This window comes from Meleagris gallopavo, chromosome 5, assembly GCF_905368555.1.
Source record: "Meleagris gallopavo chromosome 5, MGAL_WU_HG_1.1, whole genome shotgun sequence".
Classification (NCBI taxonomy): domain Eukaryota; kingdom Metazoa; phylum Chordata; class Aves; order Galliformes; family Phasianidae; genus Meleagris; species Meleagris gallopavo.
This window is the reverse complement of record NC_139408.1, coordinates 12,544,774-12,569,329: the sequence shown is the minus strand read 5'-3', so window position 1 is coordinate 12,569,329 and position 24,556 is coordinate 12,544,774. Positions and strand designations below refer to the sequence as shown.

General features: G+C 37.3%; 1 protein-coding gene and 1 long non-coding RNA gene across 6 annotated transcripts in view; one reads left to right on the top strand and one right to left on the bottom strand.

Annotated features, from left to right (window-relative positions):
• Positions 1–1,679: 1,679 nt before the first annotated feature.
• LOC146544242 (uncharacterized) lies at positions 1,680–19,769 on the top strand. 4 transcript variants are annotated; one of them, XR_014883416.1, is made up of 4 exons: positions 1,680–2,281; positions 5,202–5,349; positions 8,240–10,533; positions 17,625–19,769. It is a non-coding gene; the product is annotated as an uncharacterized LOC146544242 (long non-coding RNA). The 4 variants fall into 4 exon arrangements; XR_014883417.1 differs by lacking the exon at positions 17,625–19,769 and having other exon boundaries at positions 8,240–8,406; positions 9,245–12,737; XR_014883415.1 differs by lacking the exon at positions 17,625–19,769 and having other exon boundaries at positions 1,680–2,837; positions 8,240–8,679.
• Positions 3,606–24,556, bottom strand: part of CARS1 (cysteinyl-tRNA synthetase 1) — a 36,347-nt gene continuing 15,396 nt past the window's right edge. For both annotated transcript variants that reach the window (XM_085224279.1, XM_010711048.4), the window contains 13 exons: positions 23,115–23,227; positions 22,471–22,599; positions 22,064–22,193; positions 21,640–21,743; positions 20,483–20,580; positions 19,007–19,196; positions 18,436–18,504; positions 15,384–15,465; positions 8,296–8,376; positions 7,864–7,931; positions 7,022–7,081; positions 5,669–5,752; positions 3,606–4,634 (listed from right to left, as the gene is read on the bottom strand). In XM_085224279.1, coding sequence (XP_085080405.1) covers positions 4,500–4,634; positions 5,669–5,752; positions 7,022–7,081; positions 7,864–7,931; positions 8,296–8,376; positions 15,384–15,465; positions 18,436–18,504; positions 19,007–19,196; positions 20,483–20,580; positions 21,640–21,743; positions 22,064–22,193; positions 22,471–22,599; positions 23,115–23,227 — 1,343 coding nt within the window. In that variant the 3' untranslated portion in view covers positions 3,606–4,499. The remainder of the gene's footprint in view (positions 4,635–5,668; positions 5,753–7,021; positions 7,082–7,863; positions 7,932–8,295; positions 8,377–15,383; positions 15,466–18,435; positions 18,505–19,006; positions 19,197–20,482; positions 20,581–21,639; positions 21,744–22,063; positions 22,194–22,470; positions 22,600–23,114; positions 23,228–24,556) is intronic.

Sequence of the window (24,556 nt, the reverse complement as noted above, 5' to 3'; positions counted from 1 at the left end):
CTCATGATGTAGAAACCTCTCTGCATGTTATCAGATTTCAGAGTTAGAAGTTAGGTGAATCAAAACGCAGAGTGCTTCCTAATAATTAAGTTTAGTATGTCTTGGTAAAAATGAATTTGATCTCTTTGGGACTGATAATTAAACCTTGAAGCAGGCCGGAGCACTAGAACTCTTTCATGTGTTGGTGCCTGGATGTATGTTGAAGGAGACGTACATCAACTTCCATCAGGGCCACAGAGCATCCATCTCCCACGAGCAGTGAGCAGGGATTTGTGCTGACTGCTGTGCCTTGGTGGTAGGCACTAAGAAGATGGTGGGTGAGGCACGATCTGTGGAGTCATCTTGCTGTCTGTCAGGTGCTCCTGCCCTGCAGAGAGCTGCAAAAAGATATTTGCTGAATCACCCTGGCTTGATTTAACACGCAGTCTAGCATAAGGAGAGCTTGGAGAATCTACACTGAGCACTACAATGTCAGCCTCTCCTGCCCTTAGGTGGGAATTAATGGAAACTGCTTTTGCTTAGTGCATCAGACATTCACAACCCAATTGGAGACATAAGGCCAAGTTCATCAACAATTTTTTAGGAAGAGTTTTGATCACTGTCAAGTGAAGCCTTGATGTGAAGCTAATGTGCTTCTTAATTTCTTCTGTCTCAAGGGATGAGTACTATGCATGTGGTGCTGGGATCCTGCATAGAAATTGCCCTGTGAAATCACCGAGAGGACTAAAAATTCCTCTCCACATCTGCGTAGCAGAAATCGCTCAATCAAAGTAAGAAATAAAGTTGGTCTGAAGCCACCCCAAGATGCATAAGTATAGCTTAAAATGTAGGAAAAGAATCTGAAGTGATACATTACATGCAGAAGAGATTTCCTTATTCACATGGTGATTTCCTGGAGCAGTGAAAAGCAAATACAAGTATTAGGATAAAAAGATCAAAGAGAAAAACTTAAATGTAATTAGACACTCGTTAGTTTAAAGTCTTGGTAAAGACCGGTGGCAACCAGGCTAGATAGAAGAGTCAATGAATTGTTCCACCAGTATCTGAACAAACCGAGTGATAGAGGAACTTGTTCCTCTTAGTGTGGCAGTATTCACATTTGGTATTGATGTAAATATTCATGATAGATAGGCCAAAAAGCACATTCTGAGCAAAAGACAGAAACAAAATTTCCTGCTGCCAAGCTTGGTCTTTTGCCAAGAGTGCAGTTAAAACCACCACCTTGCCTTGCCATCTCTGAATAAATTCTTTGACATGTGGGGAATACAAAGCTCCACACTGTACAGACCAACATGAGCTGTATGTTCCAGAAAGTGCTTAAAAAAAAAAAAAATCCAAGACTTTGCTACTGGGATTTTCATTTTCCCAGCACTTAGAAAAGAATATGCCATATTTGCTTCACCAAATGTGTGGGTAGGTACATGTGTACGCTTTAAAATAAAAAACAAAATACTCTGGAATCTGTCCTTTCCCTTTTCTTGTCTGAGACAGGTGACCAGGACAGTGAATGCAGGCTATTGCTGTTGCATTCTCCTGGTTGCCAAGTCACCCTCGCTAAGGAACTGCAATGGAATTTGCTTAAGTGACACCTTGATAGATTGCCAGGGAAAAGGAACTGTGCTGTGCGTTTTAGTGATTGCATGGATCAATCCGCACACCTACGCTGAAAAGGTTGTCTTAATGGGCACGTATCTTAGCCTGGAGAATTCTTTGTTTGCTAACAAGCTTTCCTTCAGCATGCTGTTATTTTTTTTCTATATTGTGGCTGCAGAGAAGTAACTGATATGGAATTTGATTTTTTGGTTGCAAATACTTAAGTCTGTTTTTCTGACTCCTAGCCAAGGTCATTGTGTTTATTATCTTGCTGCTGTGGAGAAAGGAACTCCGTATTTGTGCAAAGCTCTCATTTTCTTTGGAGAGAATGAATTCATCTCCTGTTTGTGTAGTAAGATAAAATATTTTAGCAGCTTCTTCACAGAACAAGTTGCCAGTTTGTGTGAATTTTTTTTTTCTTGAATAATAGAAAATCTCTATGAAGCAGATTTTTTCCTTGCTGATAATACTGACTTTCCAAGGACAGCTGAAACATACAAGGAAGACAAAAATCGTAAGTGGGCAAACAGTTTGTGTATGGGAAGAAGAGTTTGAGTATTTGAAGATTTTGAGGGCTTTTTTGAAGAGAAAAAGGCAACTTTGAAAAGAACTAGATGGCAAAATACTATACAAAGCAGGGAGAGTAAGTAGCTGCGTGGAAGAACAAGCATCACCCAGGAAACTGAAGGTGAGCCCAAAGAGGAGAGGATTTCATAGTCACTGATTCTTATATCTGTGAGAAGAATCCTATTGATTTTAAGAGACTTGATTGCATACAGAGATAAATTCAAAGACAGGAATGCTGTTTCTACTGTACCAGAAAATAAGGATGACTTCAGCAGCACTGATATTTCAGATAAACTGATAGGAAAGAATCTTTAAGACAACAATCAAAAATCAAACAAAACACAAGAAACACAAAAGATAAATACTGTTACAGTTAGAGTAAAATCTTAATGAGGCAATAAATGCAGCAGAGACCCTTATTTGAGCTTTGGGGACATGAGTAACTGTGGATTAAAAAAATGCAGGAAGGAAGCCCTGCGTGCGTGTGGGAAGAAAGAAAACACAGAATTTTCAGAAAATACTAAGTCTGAAGTACTCCTAAGATCTGTGCAAGGAGCTGTCCCAGAAACAAAGTGAAGCAACTGGGAAGGAAAAAACAGCATTTTAAATGAATTCTTCTACATTGATGTAGTGGATGAATCATGAAATTGGACGAGATTCTACTATGAACACAGCAGGTGGAGAAAAAAACAGTGAGGGTGGAGGCTAGGATGGTAATAGAGACATCTTAAGAAAGTTAGAGTCCATGGCAACAATGGATTAATGAATTTCCTCCGTGGTCATGTGCTAGGTAGCCCTGATTGTGTTTCTGATAAGCAAGTGCTAACTCCAGACACCAGAAGGAATCTCTGTAAGCAAATTACTGCTACCATTTCACATTTGAGTAAGCAACATTAGAGCAGACTGCATTCAGGAAGGCAGCAAAGTGTTCGCTGTGGTTCGAGATGATTCAGGGTTAACACTCCCACTCTAATTTACAGAAGTAGCCAAACAGCAACATCTTGTGCCTGCAAGCCCAGGCACAATCCATTCTTCATGGATATCCTCAGTGCACAGGCATATGGGGAGCATACTGGGAGGAAGACAAGGTAGGGCACGAACCAGACCTTACCTTACAAAAAATATAGTGGAGCTTGACAAGAAATGGCCTGAAAATATTGAAGGGTTTAAAATGGTGTAAAATTCAACCGATCCTCTTTTGTTCACAGAATGAAAAAACGGAGAAATTGCTCTTGTGGCTCTGGCTGGCCTTTTAAATGACCACTTTAACCATGCATTTATACAATTAATTAGAAATTAGTAGAATATTGAATGCAAAATGTTTTTCAATTAACTTAGTAACATCGTGCTAAAGGAAAACATCTGTGAACAATATTTTAAGGAGATGGCTATTAAATAAAGATAAGCTGTATTTTTTTTCCCACTAAACAATGGTCACATACAACTTGTATTTATAACAGATTTTATTTTCTGTGTACAAGATTCCTGTGCTTTACTGAATTCAACATTAGGTATGTTTTCAAAGGCAAATACAGATAAACCAGAAAAAAAAAACTATTAGGCCTTTCTGTTAGTCCAAATATGCTCATCTTGATATCTCAGAAGGTATATATTAAGATAAAGCGAGTATATTTATAACTTTTAATTGAGAAAAGGGACATAGCCTAGTGCTGTGTCCAATGCAGGTATATTTGCCTTGTACTTACCCACTTGTCTGCAATTGCAGGTTAAACAAAGATGATGATCTGTTCCCTTTTGCAACAAAGAGACTGTTAGCTTCTACTGTGCAAAGTGTTCTGGGTATACTTACGAAGGTTTTTAATAACAGCAGCTGAAGTATCATAGTGGAAAATACCCAGTTTTTCCTGCTTATGTAAACTTACTAAAATCATCTGGAAAATACTTTCTTAGTGTGGGACAAATTACTCAGCTTCCATTGAGTAGTAAGTTTTGCTGACTGTGACACATTTGAGAACGCAAGCTACAAGTGGGTATTAGATAGAGATCGGTATGCAGGACAAATTAACCAAACTCTGGACAACCATAATAAACAAGAATCCCCATGTGGATTGGCTGACTGAGCAGCACCTTCTCAAACAGAACTGGCAACTGTTTTACCTGTTGCTACTGTTGTGAGGAAACTTCTTAGAGGATTTTTTTGTTTTTTTTTTTAATGAATGGATATTTGTTGACTTTCCAGATGACATTGCTACTCCTCATAAACAGGATGTTTACTTTGCACATAATAGAAAGTGTAAACAGAAATACGAGCATCAGTATATGCTCACTTCTTCAATGGTGATCCAACTCCTGCCTTCTAAAACAAAGTCCCGTTGTTGTCAATTTGCACTTCCATTCTGCACCATTTGTAGATATTCCTTGTATAGTTTTTCTTGGGTCTCATAAAGTTTCTTTAGCTTCTTAATTTGTCCTTTGCTGAGTTCTTTGCCTTCTGTATCATGCGTGGGAAATCCCTAAAATATTTAAAAAAAAAAAAAGAATATTTTGGATAAATTTTGGACTGCTTTTGTTCCTTAGAGAATTCTGTTCTCTTTTTGTCTAACATAGGAGGATAGTGTCAATTAATGACAAACTGTCAGGATGAGGTGCATTTTGGTTTATTTAGTCTACCTGTGTACGTTCCCTTTCAAGTTAATGAAGGGACAGAGGGTGACGTTTGTTTTCTGGTCTCTACTACATAAGGGAAGCATAAACAACTAATTTCTAGATGTTTATGGTTAAGAGAATAGTAACTAATCTATAAACAGATGGTTAAAAGACCACTTTTAATGATACTAGCATATCAATCCCAAGGCTTAAAGCAAAAGCCCTAAGAGTTTACTGTACTTGATGGAGAAAATGCACTCAGTTTTTACAAATCTTCTCCCAGGCTTATGTGCATATTTTCCTGTGCTTTCATTCTTTATTCTTACTTGTCTGGAGGGCCTGAGTTTGAATGGGTGAAAAGGACAGGCAGAAATAGGATCAAACACTGAAGAAACAGTGCTTTGTTTTCCAAATAATGGCTTTTATTCCCACAGGAGCAACCAGAGCCAAGTTACCAGTACAGCTCCTTACCACAGGATGGAGGAGGGGAGCAGAACAGTGTCTGTCTGGATGACAGAACATGTCATCCAGTTCGGATGGATCATGGAGTTTGTACCAGTGTAGCCCTTGCCTCGAAACAAGGTAACAGATCTGTAAACTAATGCATGTTCCTAGGCACAGATCTGCAGAGAGTGTTGCTTTGTAATGGAAGGGCCAAAGGTGACCCATGTGCAATGAAAAAACCCATGAGATGATGAACAGTTTGACAGTATTGTTCCACAGTGCAAGGTATGTGCAAGAAAATGAATATATTACTTTCTCTTTCTCTCCTTCCCTCCCTCTCCTACATTAATAACACTGCCCTTGCAGTTTTGGAACAAGGTCAGCTTTGTAGACATATAATCAAATATGTGCAGAGGGGGAAAGAAAACCACTCCGTATTTAAAGATAAGTTTCTTACATTTTCATCAAACTTGGAATATTTGTCATGTTCCGATTTAAACATTTCATGTGGTGGAATCTTCATTTTTGCCAGTTTTGCTGCCTGTAATACAAAGCATGCATTAGCTGCATTAGAATCACAAATAATTACTGACAACCTATCTTTTTAAAAAGCCATTTCTGAACGTGTGCAAATGGAAGAGTAGATCATAACTTGCAAATCAAAGAACATTTAATTCACAATTGTTTATCACGAGAAAGGCAACTTTCGGCGAGGAACAACTCAATAAATCTTAGCTGTGTTTGTCCAGGAAAATAAGTTGATATTTTACATTTGCAGAGAACTACTTCATAAAATAGTTGCATTGCAGGAACCTGAAACAACTCTAAACACGCCCTAAAAAATACATCTGCTTTCTACTTATTTGATTCCTTAGTGTTTTAAGTGTAAACATAAAATGAATACTGCTATTTGTAAAGAATGTTTAGCAAGGATCTCCTGCAAAGGGAACCTTTATCAACAGTTTGCTGCTGGCAAGAAGACGTTTCTAAGCAGGTCACAGCAGGATCAGGATGCAAGTAATTGCACTGGAAATTAAAAGCAACTTCTATTATTTGTGAATTAACACATCTCAGAAATCTTTCCAATTAATTTACACCAATGCAAGGGAATCAATTTTCCAAAAGAATGAAATGAGCTACTTGGAATTTGTGGTCAAGAAATGCTATTTGATTTTTATTGTTATTTTTTTCTGACAGTGGTACTCTTTAAAAGTTTACTTCCTCTTTTAACCAGAAATGCTTTTCCTGTACTGTTAGAGTCATCTTTTCCTCTTACAAGTTCACCTACGCTGTTGACCTACTCCTCACCTGAATTCTAAAACTTTAGAGCTATCAGTATTAAATGTGTTTTTACAAAATGCTACATCTCAGACAGAGTTCAGGCACAGGGAGCAGGGAGACACTTGAAAAAAAGACAGCCTGTTTTCATATATACCAGTGACAATGGAAAGGGAAAAAGCATAAGCAAAGTATTTTCTAACAGGAACATGAGATATTGCTTTGGTAATTAAGGAAGTAATACTGTCTGCAGACTGAAATACGTGCTGTAAGGTCTGAGAAATTTCTGCAGTCCTTCAGTCTTGTTTTCAAAGATGGCTGCTCTATCAAAGGAGCCATCAAGGAGATAAATATTCAAATATAAAATTGCAAGCCAAATCAATTTTGAGCAGGAAAGCATAGAAAAGTAAAGAAAAGGAGGCCCGGTTTAGGCTGGGTACAGAGCCTATGTTCTAATACAGTCTCTCTTGCATGTAACTATTGCTGTTAGAAGTTTTCTTCAAAACCGGGTTCTTTTAATCTGAACACTTACTTCCTGCTCTTGTTTTTTTCTGGCTGCTTCTTCTTTCTTCCTTTTTTTCTCTTCTTCAATCTGTGAAAGGCATAATGAGTAAAAGGTAACTGCTTCATTTGGTTGATTTCTATAAAATCTGAGCCAGCTAGCTCCCCTGGATATCTAATTACAGACAGAACTGGCAGCATAACCTACAGCAAAAACACTGTGCCTTGTAATTAGGATTGTCTGGTACTTCTCACTGTAGGACTTTGATTTCATTTGTTTTTAATCTCAGCTAAACCGGTTTTAACTGTTCAGAATGTATTTTGCATGTGAAGTGCATACTTATGAAAAAAATACCTAAAAAACCTGCAAAATAAACAGTCCTGCCATTTCACAGGGAAAACCATTTTGCAAATGACTTTAAAAAGACCACATTTCCTCGATATTTTAAGCTCTTGCATCAAACTGCTATATCAATTAAAATTTACTCTACGTTTCCATATAGCAAATGAATACAGTTTGGTTCTATTGAACACGTCACTTCATTTGTACAGATGAAAGAAATCAGAATCAGTTTCTCATTGAAATGATTCTTTCAGAGAGATAAGACAGTAGGTATGCAATATTTGACATCCCTTCATTATACTAAGATTTATAAACAAACAAAAACCAAAATTTAAATACATCCCATGCAGAATTCTCTAGCAGCTGCTGTTTTAAAAATCCTTTTCTTGAACACAACTATGATTTCAGTATCCATTTTAGTATATAATTTTCCATGTCACCAGGCTTACAAATTATCAGGAAATGTAAAGGTATACATAGCTTATATATTACTTTAAATGTAAAAAAAATACAATGTTTAAAATAATAACCTTTTTCTTTTCTTCTCTTTCTTTCAATAATGTGTCTTTATCCACTAGTTTAACCACAGTTGGAAGTCCTAAGAAGCAAAAACAGATGAATGATTTTCCAATGCTTGAATAGTCAAAAATAACTGTATTTACCCTGCAATAACTTTTTTTTTCAAGCTGAATGCAATTACAACTGAATGACTACTTAAAAATGACTAAGCAATGAGATACTATAGAAACAGATTTGTGCTGTACATTTTTATTCTATGTACATTCTAAAATGCATTCATGCAATATATCTACACATTAGAAATCAATTAGGCTACCAGTTTGCAGTAGTTGAGTATGCTGGATTATTCTATGCTAGTACTGATAGCTTGTTTCCCCACGTCTTCAGAAAACAACGATGTAAGAATAGCTATCTACAAAGCTGCAAGGCACTAAATGGGGTACCTTCATGATCTTCAAATCGAACGCCAAGTTCAGGAAGGATGTCATCTCGAAGAGCATCGCTCAGCTGCAGCACTTCAGTTACTATGGAGAATGAAAAACACTTTTGCTGAAGTATGATTTGGTGGAAGTACACATCTATCCTCATACATATTTAACTTATTTAACTGCAATTAAGAAATTGCTACTCTCTCACACAGGCCAGAGAAGGGCCTTTTGTTTTAAAGCAATGAGTGTTTTTAAGTAGTTTCTCTCTTCTTTTAGCTACAGAAAACACGTTTCTACAAGGACTCTGAATTCATAGATTTCTTCCAAGATACCCCTATTAGTCCTAACAACTGTCACGAGAATTTCAGTTCAGCACCATAAAAAATTTTTAAAAATGAATTTATATGTCTGTGCTGTTAATTCTCTGTCTCACCACTTTTAAGATGAAAAAAGTTACACTGTTGAAATAGAATAGATTCGTATAACAAGGAATATGGAAATTTCTGAACTGGAGTGGACCTGTAGTTCATTATTCCTGTAACCCAATACTGCACATTCTTTGCAGTGTATGTTTAACAATTCATGCAAAGTACTTAGACTGTGTTATAACTCCAGTTATTTCTAATACCCACATAAAACATATAGCATACTCATTAAATTCTATTGAGTTCTGATCTTCTATTTTTTATGTGAATTTTTGGGTTAAGAAACGTCATTTTCATGTTTCACGTTTCACCAAATGCCCCTTTTGCCTTGCGTTAGAAGACAGAACCTTACTTTCACAACATCCATCATAACCGTATTTCCTTTTCAAGCGAGTTTTCTCTATTTTCCTTATTCAAACTCATCAACATAATGTATTTCCTCACTTCACAAGACAGGAAAGCTGTCTTCAGAGATAAAGTAGCAGAGTAGAGTTGGCAGCTCTTTGAGAACACCATTCACAAAGCTCTCTGTTCCCTAGCACAAGAACTCAAGCAGAGGAGGCAGAAAACCAACATGGTTGAGCAAGGACCTGCTGATCAAACTGAGGGAAAAGAGAAGAACAACAACAAAAAAAAAAAGGATTCATTCTTACAGTCAATGGAAGCAGGGATGGGTGGTCTGGGAAGAATACAGAGATGCCATCCAGATGTGCAAAGATGGGATCAGGGAAGCCAAGATACAGATGGAACTGAACTTAATGAGGGATGTGAAAAATAAGGGTTCTGCAGGTACTTTGGTCAGAAGAGAAAGGCCAAGGAGAGTGTATACTGTCTGACGGGAAGGGAGAACTGCTTCAGTAGCCATGGGGAAGGCTGAGACACTCAACAAGTTCTTTGCCTCAGTCTTTACAGGCAGTCAGGCTTCCCATGTCCCTCATGTACCCAAACTTTTAGGCAGGGGTTTGGGCAGAGGAGTCTCTTCCACTGCAAGAGCAAAGCATGTCCAAGACTGCCTTGTGAGGCTGAATGTATAGAAGTAATGTATAGAAGTCTATGGGGTGCAATGATGAGCATCCCAGGGTCCTGAAGGAACTGGCTGATGTGATTGCCAGGTCACTCTCCAACATACTTGAAAAGTCGTGGCTGTCGGGAAAGTTCCCAATGATTTGGAAAAGGAAAACATCACTCATTTTTAAGAAAGGCAGAAACGAAGTCCCAGGGAACTACAGGCCAGTGAGCCTCACTTCTGTGCCTGGGAAGAACACAGAGCAGCTCCTCCTGGAAGCTGTATCAAGGCACATGCAGGACAAGAATGTCAACCAAGACAGCCAGCACGGCTTCACCAAGGGCAAACTGTGCCCAACCCATCACACAGTGACAGCATCAGTGGACAAAGGAAGGGCAACTCATGTCATCTACTTGGACTTCTGCAAGGCCTTTCACATGATCTCACACCAAATCCTTATCTCTAAATTGTAGAGACATGGATATGAAGAGCAGACTATTCAATGGATAAATTAATTGGTTGGATGCTCTCAGCCAGAGGGCTCAGCAGCTCTACATCCAGGCGGAGGCCGATCACAAGTGGTGTCTGCCAAGGGTCTGTCTTGGCAGTGGTGCCCTCCAACATCTTTATCAACAACCCAGACAGTGTGAGCGACTGTACCTCGAGCAAGTTTGGTGATGACACTAAGCTGAGTGCTGTAGTTGATACAACAGAAGGAAGGGACGCCGTTCAGAGGGACCTTGAAAAGTGGAGCCATGTGAACCTAGTGAGGTTCAACAAGACCAGGTGCAAGGAGTTGTACTTGAGTCACAGCAACTCTAGGTATGTATACAATACTGGGGGAAGAACTTATTGAGAACAGCCATAGAGAGCCGTAGAGGAGAAGAAGAGGAGGGAAACCAACTTTTTACAAGGTTTGATAGAGCACAGACAAGAGGGAAAAAGTTTTAAACTAAAAGAGGGGAGACTTAGATTAGATGTCAGCAAAATTTTTCAATCAGAGTGTGGTGAGGCACTGGCACAGGCTGCTCAGAGAAACTATGGATGCCTCACCCCTGGAGGTGTTCAAGGCTGAGTTGGATGGAGCCCTGGTCAGCCTGATCTAGTGGGTGGCAATTCTGCCCACGGCAGGAGAGGTGGAACTAGATGGTCTCTAAGGTGTCTTCCAACTCGAGCCATTCTATGATTCTTTGATGAGGTTTATGATAAGAAGTTGACTTATGATAAATGTACAGCATGTAGAAATGAATCAATAATATACACATATGAATTAGAAAAACAAAATGTAGGAAATAGAAAACTGTTTCTGTGACAGAAGGCCAACATAAATACCAAGCAAATGAAGCTGTTTATCTTATCCTGCTGTTTAATACGTTTATTACATAAAAGCCTTTCAAATCACCAATTAGACAGCAGGATCCCCTGGGTATGCAACAAATAAACCCTGCAAAGTTTGCCATAAATCTCAGTCACATGACAAATACGAAGCTGAGAAATAAAAGGAAGGCAGCTATCCTTTGTTGTAAAAGCCTGTTTTCACTAAGGATGAATATGCTGACTTCACAGGGAAACTAATTTGATGAACTTCAAAGAATCAAAATAAAGTTAACTCAGTTTATTCACTTTAACTCTGCCATAAAAAAAAAAAAAAAAAAAACAGCCACCCAATCAGATGTACAGTAAGTACTTCTAACATCTGTTCCCAAAGAGTTTGGTTACTACTGCAAAGGGCAACTTTGCAGGTAGAACTGACCATGTTAAGAGTTTTGGCTTGCAGATAAGGTGCATGCAAAACTGCAGAAGTTGGGCTAATGACAGTAAAAAGGACTACATGAGGCTTGCTACATCCCCGCTTCTTACCTGCTTACTTGCTCAAGCATTCTGTAGAAATAACCCTCCTGATCTGGATAAACAAAAATCTCTACCCCCTAAAGACTGTCTCATGTCACAGTGGCACTTATCAGTAATACAGTGACCAAAGGCACTGAGAAAGGAATTAATTTATAAGTTATGTGACGAAGACAGGTAAGAAGGGGAGGAGAAAGAAAATCCAAGCCAATTCAGGAATGATGCAACAGTTCTTCCAGGGTATAACAGATGGGTGTAAGACACAGAGGACACAGGAACATTTTAATGGTTACTGCAGGATTTCTGGTAAGAAGGGCTAGGAAACCTCTTCTAAAAAAATCACAAATGTAACCTCAGCTACATCTAACAGCGACTCTGAAAAACAATTTTTTTATTGTTTTGATAACTATACATGTAGTCATCAAAGTGACTGTAATCCAAACATCCTCTGTTTCTGCAGATAGCTATTTCCTCTCGTGTTTCCTCTTATCATCTGTTTTGACCTGTTTTGATGTTTTTTTTTTTTAAGCAAACCAGTTGCAGCAGAACAGAGAGCTTCAATTCAGGTTTCTGGATGGAGATCAGGACACTGATTAACTTTTTTCTTTTTTTTTTTTCTTTTAGAAGTTATTAAAGGGCCTTTAATAATTGTTAAGAACTGAAGATCTAGCTGAAGTAGTTGCTACTGAAAAGTAAACCTCTTCAGAGGAATATATAGCTTAGATGCAATATTTACTCCTTGTATCAGCTGAGAAGCAGCAACATAGTTACAAGGAACTTAAGTTGCTGTTAGGAACGCCATTCAGTTCTGGTTTTTGATACACACTCTTGTATTCAAGAACAAAGTTACAAATGTAAGCAGATAGATTATAGTTAAGTGTTCTCCCTTCAAGCAACACCGAGATGGTTAAAGAAATAACAAGGGTTCATTCATGCAGTAAAAGCTACCACCCAGTAAAAGCTGCAACAGTCACTGGATTTTCACACTGCATATTTCAGTAGCATCTCCTGGCCTTCGCCTTTATCTCTTCCATAGTTCTGAGCCTCAGAGAGCTGAGCATTGGACTGGGCATCATCTATTCCAATATCACAGAATGGAATAGCTGCCCTACTACCCCCATTGCAGGGCAGCATTCTTTGCTAGGGAAATCAGCAGAATGACTCTCTGGGGGGGGGGGGGGGGGAGGGGAATATTGCATTTTATAGGAGCAGTTTAGTCTGCCATGAACTAAGTCATTATTTTGCCTTATCAGGAGCAGTCACACACAGTGAACCACGTTCGTATTTGATGTCATTCTACAAAAGCCTTTAAAATAAACAATGAGATCACTGGCTGTTAACTTTTGTTAACAAAGTGTTAACTTTGACTTTGCCAAAGAAATTACGTGTATCATATCAAGAACATATCAGATACCTCTGCTGCTAACTCAATAAAACAGTGTATGCTCAGTTACAATATTTGCATATCTAAAGCCATGAATAATTGAAAGAAGAAATCTATCAAAGAAAAGATTAATGAGAAATGCATACACAAAACATGCATTGTTAATAAAACTTCCATCAATCCTTTTTTATCCAGGAGAGTCAGCAGCATGCTTCTTCAGGAAGAGGTGTTCCTGTTCTTTGCATGCAGTACCTCCAGGGCAAAGATAGTTAAGGACTGGATGAGGGCGTTGAAGGGCTGCACCAAGTCACAGGCTGCTGTATGCACTAAGGACAGTGATCAGGAAAGCAGTGGGATAGAGCATCACTACCAGTGCCTACAAACACACCCACAGCTAACCACTCCTTGAGCATGTGACTACTTCCCTGACCTGTCTTCATGGGTTTCACCAATTTTAAGCCTATGACTTTGGATGAGTAACAGATAATGTGCTGTTGTAAATGGGAACACTATGGTGGTGAGAAAAAGGAGTTTGAAAAACGCGTAGTCAGAATAACTAGATGTTAAAATCAGCAACAAAAGCAATAGAGAGGCACAGTTACAATGAACAAATCTGGCTGCAGTTCCAAAGACTTGTGATACATTAGGGAGAAGGCAGAGGGTTTTGCACTGTGTCCTAGAAGCACCTTAAAACAAGATGGCACAAACATCCACGGTAGGAAATGAAGAAGCAGACAGAGTTTAGTCACTCTGATATCTTAGATATCTTTAAGACCACTTAAGCAGATGTCATGGGGTAAGTAACCAACAGCTACAGAGATTTGTTCCTGCCTGAACAGCAGAATAATGATTCATTATTAATAGGAAATCTTCCCTAGCATCAGGGGCTGCACTAGAGCACAGATCTACTGCGGAGATAAGTATATAGGGGTCTGTGCAGTTGGTCAAGAAAAATCTCAGGGAGCAGAAGATAGTGAGTAGTGCTCTGAACAACCAATTACTGATGTCTTTTGCAAAAGTTCTCTGCATTTCTCTTCCTTACAATCTTAACATAGTATTTTTCTTCTTCTGTCTAGTAACATGGCTAAATACATTCACAAATTAAACCAAAATTCAAGTGCAAATCATCACTGAAGGTCTCCATTTTAAATATCACTACACTCATAAAATAATTTATTATTATGTTTGAATGCCAGGCATTCTGGATGACAGTAAAGTATACACATTTTGATTATTACTGATAGACATCATCTTACAAATGTGCACACTGAAATGTTTCACAGACATAGATGTATTTTTAAAAGTTGTATACATGCAGACAAGGACATTTGTTTTACTCTGCAGGTTTTACAGCTGAAACATCCTCTAAGAGTACTTAGCACAACACTGAACTCGTTAATTCATGTTTAACAATATTCTGCCAGCATTATGCAGGGAAAACTCACTTACAGCCACGTAGAGGTGAAATCCCCAGCCGTTACTCAGAACAACTTTTACAGTAATTAACAATTCATACAAGCAAGAATTTAATTGGCACAGGGAAACAAACCAGAAGTATTTCAGTGCAGGCCAACCAACTTCTATGTAATCAAAGAGTTTAATGAAAGGAGCTCCTCTGATCAAACTGCAAAGTTGGACCATCGTTCTGCATCCCAACCAGGAAGCAATTAGATCCAGCTCTGTTCTTACTCACCAAATTATTTCAGGCAAAAAAATCAATACGTTCCAAGTAAGAAACTCAAGTGCCAGTAAGCAGCCTTGCACTAAGTACTTTCTAAAAATGATCTACAAGCAGCCCCATGATATTTAGACCTTACTGCTATTGAGGGAGAGCCAACTTAGCTCAACTATCAGGGAGCAAAGAAAAAATATACACAATGCATGTTTATGTAAAATATTAAAAGGTCAAAGCCACATTTTAGACTGAGGATATACACACAAACTTACAAAAACTTGAGAGGAAAGCCCAAAACAACTTTTAGGAAACTTCCAGAAGAATTTGCTGAAGAGAGCACTGAGTTACAACAGTGCTAGCAAATAAGGAACATCTCAAGCTATTTAAACACAGTCTGTATTACTGTGCAGCAATCTGCACTTCTAGAGAATACAGTCTCCCTGGGGCAGGTGATGGCCACTTTCAAACCTAGAAAGCAGGGAGCACTCTTATGTAGAGAAACAACAGCTACTCCTCTTCAATCCTAACCTTTTAGATTCTTTAAAAATTAAAACAAAGCAAGCCTAGCGGCCTGGAAGGGATTCCCAAATTAAAGAGACAGGTAAGAGAGATGTAAATATTCAAAGCAACTCTGATTTAAAGATGCTTTACTTTATTCTCTAAGCAAAGCAGCCGTAGCAGATGGATCCTCCTTGCCCTGCCCATTTTGATTCTTGCATCCTTTGAGTCTCATATGCAATAATGCAAGAAAAAGTAAATTCTCACCTTTTTTCTCTCTGGCAATTTGTCGCACTCCTTCTCTAAACTCAGAAAGAACTTGTAGGTATGGCATCACAGTCGACTCAATCTGTAGGATAATTATTTCTACAATTAACCAATAACAACTTTAATTTTAAATGAAATCTTAACTAGGTCATATTTACATGCTCTTGGATGGAAATTGACCCTCGAGGCAGCTCTATACCTATAAAAAGTGTCATTGCTCTACTGATGTCAAAGGAGGGACAATAATTTGCATTAGCTGACAATTTTTCTTTTGTGACGATAAAATGAATTTCCCCATTCCTTTTTCTTCTCCTTGCAGTTACTGATACCACAGTTCCACAAGTTTTGTTAAAAATCCAGCTAACTACAGCATACTATAAGAGATAAAAACAGCTGTCAAAAACATGCTGTAGAGCTACACCCAGATGTATGTCCATTCATGTTCTGTGCTGTCTTAGGTCAAACTGTTTGCCACAAATAATACCGGGTGAAGATGATGCTAAGACTTATTTGTATTTAGAACACAGATCTGTCCCTCAAATGGTAGCATATCCTACTTCTATTTGCTTCCAATACTGTGCATTGCCTGTACTCCACCCTCTCCCACAAAAAGTGTGGGGGAGATTACTGCTGAATTATTTCAGGCGTAAATAAATGCTGTTCATGAAAGCTCAAGAGGTTATCCTGAGAATCCTGCGGTCAGTGGAGATAAAAAGCAACGGCAAGCAGCTTGTGAACACAACAATTACAAAACCAACCACATGTCAGTGCTGTCTGCCATTGCATTTCTGGAATCCCAAGATGAGAAGCTGGGCACCTAGGGGACTGCTTATAATAAAAGCTGAATTACTTTGAATGGTGGGGGAGATAGAAAATAAAGTAAAGGCAGAATTTTCTTTCCTCTGTAGTTTCCAAGAGTTTCTCCCACTGTTAAATCTCTGTGAGAAATTTCTGTGTAATTAGCAGTCCACAGAGGCTGTTGTACTCTAAAAGCACCCATATTTTATAGGAGCTGAGGGGCTCATTTAACACTTTATATAAAATGTTTTATAAATGTGAACGTTACATGGTCATATTCACAAGCAGAGCCTGAGAAGTCTGGTGGAAAGAAGAGCTTCTGGAAACTGAGCTATAGCCACATCTCTGCTACCCTCTCTACACTAAAATTACCCTGACATGCAAATAAGTTGACATCACGAAAGCATGCACTATCATTACTTTATTATACATATAAGAAATCTAAGGATTAAAGATTATTATTTCCAGAATAACTAACCTAAAAGCAGTGCTTAAGTCATTTGGAAAATGAGACTACGTAACCTGAGGTTTTCTGACTTCAGATCTCTTCCCCTTTCAAATTACTGAACCTTGGTAATTATGCTAGTTGTTTACTCAGAGCTTTTGAAGCAGATTGTGCCTTTTTTGGAGATAATGATTTTCAGATGTATTGATTCCTTCATCTTTAATTTGGACAAAGAGACAACAGCTCTGATCCACAACCTTCTGTTTTAATGAGAAGCTTTCCAACTTTGAATGTTCACCTGGTAATTTTTACTAAGAAAAGTAACTATCTGCATGGCAGACTGAACGAAGGCATAACATTTAATGGAAGAGCCAAAACATTTTTGATATTATACTTCTTTATATTATAATTCTTAAAACCTGAAGTGTCTTAGGAGACAAAGGCAAAAGCTAAATTACCAGCTTGGGGGGTACCTGGTTGCTGGTTTTCTTTGAACTGATTGCATTAAAAAAAAAAAAAATCAACAAGAACTAAAATATATATGTGTATGTACTTTACTAACAGATGATGAAATCCCCTTTCCATACCAGATTCTTTTGACTCTGCTACTAACCTTGACAACATTACTACTAAAGAGTAAAAAGCACAGCTTCTCATTCCAAGCTATTGCCAATCCTTTCCCCTAAAGCTTGTCTTGTTATAAACACTGTCTAAATGGAGTGTCAAATACAGGTTTAATTTTCTTTTTCCCTAAAAAGTTGGTGTTGCTTTTCTTTCAAAATTCAAAGTAATTTTTAACTAAACTAAAATTCACTACGATGTTGACTATCTTCCTTGTTATCCATTTCATATCATGATTGGAGATTTCTACAACACAGCAATGTAACTATTTGTACAGGCAATAATCAGTTGATAATTACGATAATTATCAACCAACAAGCAAGCTTTTCTCTTCCCCTGGTGAATTAAAGCTTTTTTCTGTTTATGTTTTTGTTTAGTTTTATATTTGCCATACCACAAATGTTTTAATCAGTCCTTCCAAGGAGGAACAGAAGACCACCACGTCACAACTTTGGATGTAAGATGGCATGAGATAAGCTACTCAGTATCAGATGCTGAGCCAAACCTGTGCTATTTTTCATGTCAAAAATTTATTATAATGAGAGCAAACAAAGCTGATACCCTTTCAGATGGAGTTATTTCTCCTGCCTGTCCTGTGAAACATGACTGTTATTACAGGGCCTGTCAGCACTTTCATCAGCATCTCCCACATATTTCTAGGAAAATTCTGCATCCGAGTGCTGCTGCTGGGTGACTAAAGAAAAACAGCCTTCAAAAGCCAGATAAATACTGTGGCTACAAATGAGATCAGAAAAAGAGATTGAAATGAGGATGAAACTCCAGCTGCCTCCAGGCTGGTTTTTGGTGTACCACAAGGAACTTTAATCAGTATAATTGTATTTTTGAAACTACTTAATACACAAATCCTTGTAATGAGTCTTTATGCTATATCATGTGCTGTCTGCAGCTAATGTGTTTCTCAAACAGATTCATCATTCAGAAGACAAGATAATTCTTCCTCTGGTTGCTGTACAATTTGTCTGTCATTAAGTCAAACGAACCTATTAAAAAAGCAAGTCTCATCAATGAAAAATCCTACTTCCTATGCCAATTAATTACATTTTTCTGCTTGTAATATTTGCATCTGAAGTAACTCAGCTACAAATCAGTAGTGTAATCACTTTAACCAACTTAGACTTTCAAAAGAACACGGTAATTTTGTGTAGTGTACTTTGTTCCTTCACTTACATTTATGTTTTGACTACTTCCTCCAACAGGAAAACCAATTGCGTCATCGCTTTCTATGGCACCAAAAATCTGATTGAGGGAAAAATAAAGAAAGGGAAAAACAAAAGAAGAAATTGTATGCATCAAGTCACAGATATGTGAAGACTGAGCAAAGTCACACATACTAGTGTTTGGAAGTCACCTAGTTCCTTTAACCCACATTTTACTGCTGTATTAACAGTATATCTTGGTTTGCTTTTTAATTGATTTGGCATATAAAGCACTGGCATTCAGATTTAGGTTTATAGCTGACAGATTTGACATTTCGACTTCATTTTTTCTTCTACTGTCTAAGTTTGCATGCATGTACTAAGGACTCCGTACACTGAACAAAACATTAGCAGAAAATGTAATCTAACATAAAGGACCCCAAATTTTTCCTGTTGCAGTTTAGGGTTGATTGAGATGAGTGTGGCAGATTTCTAGTTTCCTGCAAGATAAAAGAAAACTCTACAGATCCCTACATACGTGAAAAATACAGCAGTTAAAATTGCACAGCACAGTAGTAACTTTACCTCTTGCTATACCATACCTTTAGCATTTGAGTGAGATAGCAACTGATGTTTTCTAAAAGAAGTCTGTTTGGCATTTGTCTGGCAGATTTCTTTGCAGCAATATAGGAGTTTGACTGACTGACTAACGAACGCATTTCTTCTAAGACAGAACGAGTGTCAACATTGTCACACAGTGCTTCATGAATCGCTGCCTTCTTGTCATAAAAACTAAGAAGAAAAACACTTTTTTTAATATTTATGTCAAAAGTATGCGCAACCTACTCTGAAGAACTTCTGTTAAAGGACAGAAGAGGATCTAAATGTGATCAGAATTCATGTTTGTAGCATGATGAAGAGAAAGGCATCATCACAGTGCAGCTGTTTTGCTACTGTAGACAGAGGCAGGTAGAATAATCTAGTTGGCAACAACTAACCAAATCAATTACATCAAGTGCATTTTCAGCAACTGATCTTTTAATATCAGTTATTAAAAGCAGTACAAATTGCCTATTTAGCACTTGGTATTGATTTCCTATCCGTACATAGCAGCTTAGGATTCTGGTCAGCACTGTTCTAATGTGGAACATCAATTTAAAAGCTAACACTCTACAAAGACAAGCGTTACAAAGCTGTTATGAAGCAACAACAAGAAATAAATTACTGCAGACATTTATCATGGTTATAAATAAATACAATATGGTATATGAAGTACTGTTTCATCATGCAAGGGATACTACTGTTTCATACAACATTATTTTCCAAGAAAAAACAAGAAGTGGTGGTTAAAGGAGACAAAAAATATCTATACAATATATATTGTTATCCTATTTCTTTGTCCCTTCATTTTGACTCCTCAATTACTTAATGTTTCCCCCAAGTTGAAGATGGAATTTCCAAGGACATTACTAAACAGAACCATCTACGCTTGGACTTAACACCTCTCTTCACTACAGTGGACTATGAAAAATTTTAGTACTGCAATGAAAGGAGTTTTTTTAGACTTCATACATAAAAAAGTCACATGAGAACTTGTTAGTATTAATACTAGCAATAGCAATAAGGATAGTTTGTTATATAAGTGAAAGACTGCAATATTCATATCACTCCCTCTTTCCATTCAATAGCACGTTTTCAAATATTGGCACCCTGGTTCTTGTGTGCTGTTAGTCAAGTCATTTAAATTCTGTTTGTCTCATTTTAGTCACTGCACTCTGAAACATGTAAAATGTTATCTCTATGATTGTAAATACTGCATTCAAAATTATCAGTCATTTCTCAAATAGGAAGACAACTTTTCATGTATTGAAGGAAATGACATCTAATAAAGAAGTTCCATTTCCCTACAAACAGGACAATGTGCAATGCCTGTGTACTTAACATAAATGAAACTGAAGTTAACAATTTCATCTGTTCTTCATAAAGCTGCCAAATACAGAAGCCATGCAATGAAAAAAGAAATTAAATATGCAGCTACATAAAGTTATTCGTAGAAGAAGCAAGAATGCTCAACTCACTTTTTGTTCAGCTCTGCTTCCTGATTTTCCCATTTCTGAAACTGGCCTGTCACATCAGTGGGAGCTCGAAGAATATCCTTCACATTTAAAAAGAACTCCTATACAAGAACATATTTGAAATTCTGTTTAAACTATACAGAACGAATATTTTCTAAGAAAAAAAGCGTTATTTCTTACTTAGCCCCATAAAGCTTATGGTTTCAACACTATTTTGGCCTGGATTTACTAAGCATCTGTCACAACAGGGAAACCCACAATTTTCAAGTAACTCTGTAAATCATAACCAGCCCAGTCTTTGCTCTGCTGCTGCATGATATAACACAATACTCTAATGTTAAGTTGCTTAAATACAATACCATTCAGAAAACAATTAGAAAACAACAGTTTTTATACAACAGATTTCTACATGTAGCTGGGAATGGAAACCAAAGAATAGAAATGGCTTTACAGCAAGGTGGGTTTTTTGTGGTTTTTTTTTTTCCCCCACACAGGCATCCAGTTTAAAGAAAAGTCACTTTCACTTATTTTGTGATCCAAGCCAAACATTTTATATTAAAAGTAGAACATCTTCACCTGGAGGCCAAAATCAATCTCCTGGAGACCTGGAGATCAAAAATAACAAAACACTGGACAGCTTCCTTGTAGGTAATGCATGCTTAAATCACTGCTCCAAACTACACAGGGAATAGCACTGTGCCCAGCCACTCACATTACAGCTACTAGGCATAAAGCCAGAAGTTTGATGTATGAGTTGAGGAGACAAGGTAACAATGATATATCCCCTTAACTATACATGTGTAAAGTCTGATCTGACAGACACGTTATGAGAATGTCTGTTGGACTGAGTCCTTTAAGCAAGCTAAACTAAGAAATTAATCTTGTGTCTAAGATTAGCCAAGATGCTCAGACATGGCAAAACTTGGAAAAAGCACCCATTTGCAAAGAAATTTTTGCTGCCTGTGGTATTCACATGGATTAAAAGCTCAATAGAAACACTTGAATGTTCTAAAGAAATACTCTAAGATCCACCCAATGAACACAGAAAGCAAATCCTTCTGGGGATAAGGCCTATACACATCTTTGGGTACTATTGCTTGAAATATGTTATGGCAGCAGAAAGTATTAACATCTCAAGGAGGAAGGGAAAGCTTACGTACATTCATAAACTTCTCATACTGAATAGCTGACTCCATGGTATTACTTGAATAATCCAGTGTATCCTTCCAAGAGTGCATGAGGAAAGCCAATCGTAACTGTCGTGCTATTAGAAGTTTCAAAATAAACAAGAAAAAATAATAATAATAAGCTAAAGTATTGTTATGGTCTCCAATATTGTCATGGCTAAGAACATAACAGTTATTAATATTCTTAAACTTAATACATCTACTAAAAAAAAAAAGGGAGAACTCTATTATCCATACAGCTAATACCAAAGAGAACTGGAGTAGCTATTCTAAAGTTATTGAAGAAAAAAAAAAGACACTTAAACTTAGCCAATTTTGGAAACTCCATTATAAGCCTCAATTACCACATATCACTCAAACTATATCAAAAGCATTCAAATTCTAAAGTAAATTTCACCTGTATGTTTCTTCAGTGCATCTTTTATAGTGATAAAGTTCTTCAAAGATTTGGACATTTTACAGCCTGCTATTGTTAAGTGCCCAGTATGCAGAAAATATCGCACCCAGTTATCATTTTCAAAGTATGCCTGCAGGGAAAAGCAAGCAAACAAACAGTAACACTGTATACACACGTAACCTAAACAATGATAATTTAGGAATAGAATAGTGAGGAAAATACCAGGATGGTTATACAAAATACACGCAAATTAAAAAATAATAAAAATTAAAATATTAAAATTCAAAACAGAAAACAAAACTACAAAGCAGAGTGAAAAAGGATAGATTTGCGTGGGTTGCAGTCACAGTAAAGCAGACAGCTTCAGCACTGCAGAAACTAAAGGCCAGTACAAACAGCTCACTCACCTCAGACTGTGCCAGTTCATTGTCATGGTGAGGAAATCGGAGATCAAACCCTCCCCCATGAATGTCCATCGACTCTCCCAGAATGGATCCAGCCATTGCAGAACATTCAATGTGCCAACCTGGCCGTCCCTGTGAAGACAAATGTGTTACCTGACTACCAGTTAACTGTCATCCTCTCCCACCCATCTCACTGGTCTGCCCCTAAGCAGTTACACGTCTGAGAAAATGAGATACAGTGCTATCAAAGAAAAAAACAAACAGCTAAGACTCAGCTTTATAAACATATACTGTTGGACTTAAATATCAAACATTGCACATACATCTGTGATGCCTTGATTATCCTCCTGATTTTTCATTGCTAAGAAAAATAAGAATTGAAAAATCTTTGGAGATAAAGATTATAAAGGACTGACCAATAACAGTCATCTTAAGTCTGTGTGCTGAATTCTGTTTAAAAAGTGTTGAACAGGCAGATAGATATGCATTCTAAGTTACTGAATGAGCATAGCAATAGAACTTACAACTGAATACAAGATCCTCATAATCCAGACATTTATATGACATGAGGCATAGTATTTGTTAAACATAAAACATAGTACTTAATAAGGTGTAGAGGATCTAAGCCCTGCTTGTAATGTGCTTACCTTTCCCCACGGAGAGTCCCATGAGGGCTCTCCTGGCTTGGAGGATTTCCACAAAGCAAAATCATTTGGAGAATGCTTCTCACATAGGCGATCAGCTGAGATACTCAGGTCACCTTTCAAAAGAAAAAAAAATATATATATAAATAGTTAAATTTTGTTTAAACACAATTATTGATTTTTGGCCTCACTGACACCGAATGAGGCTGAGAGGAAAAAAAATAGGAAAAGAAAGAAAGATAAAATACTCAGCCCTTGAAATTCCTCATAATTAACTTTGTTAATTCTTTGGGCTTCTTTATTAATATTTAGATGATAGGAAAGCTGACAACAAGTATCAGCTACGCTGCTTTCTAAGTTTTGACATGACATTCATCTGCATTATCTCTACAGGCACAATTCCAATGTTCCAGTTGTAGAAAACGAAATATAAAGAAATCTTATATTCACAGATAAATAAGACTGGAAAACCAATTCATTCCAAAATCAGAAATACCAAAATCAAGACTAACTAACTTGCCTTAAAATGCACACAACACAGTCCTAGGGTATCTTTTGCATCCCCTGCCAGTTGCCACATAGAATGGCTGGTAATCCTTCAATATCTACAAGTTTATTGTTTTGTTGTTACCAGATGCTGTGCATATTAGTTGCTGTCATTTCGTTATGATCATTTGATTGGTGGTCTTGCTATAACATCTTTAAAATGAGAATTCACCATTCCTGCATGTTCGTCAAAAACTGTCTCTTGTCAACAATACCACTTCCCACATGAGAACCTGAGAGAGACTAAAGCCAAACTCAAAGATATACTTGTCAATTCTGATATACAGCTTGAGATACTTGCAATCTCATTCTTTCAGGATACTTGTCACTATGCACTTTGAGCACAAAGAGTATTTTTCTTCCCTCTATTTACACTAGTTGCAGCTTCTGAAGTTCACCATTTCGGCTCCCTCTGCTAGCTTAAATAACTTTATCTGTCAGGGCAATTATCTCAAATAAGTCAAAGCAGCTAAGCTACAAGCAATCTAAGCCTACGTGTGGTCTCAATTACATTAATCACTCTGTTTTAGTCTCTATTTGCAAAAGCGGACTATTGTGCTTGGTTTACATGGTGGCAACAAAGCATTCATGTTGCCACTAAGATGGTAGCTTAAGCTAGCACCTTTTAATTCACACATTCACGGGCAATCTCAGCTATCAGAGTTTAAATCAAGAAAAAAAAAAAAATCACATGTAATTAATAGTCTTGTCTCTCGATATTGATAGTTATCTTAATTCTTCCTACAAGTGCAACATAAAAAATCTTTTAATATACTTATGATACATTTTATGGATGATTTCTACTAAAATTGTACAACATTAAAAGCAGATAAAATGCTCAATAAAACTCATTATTTGAGCTAATCTGTTGCTATAGCTCTAATCAAAAGATCTATATT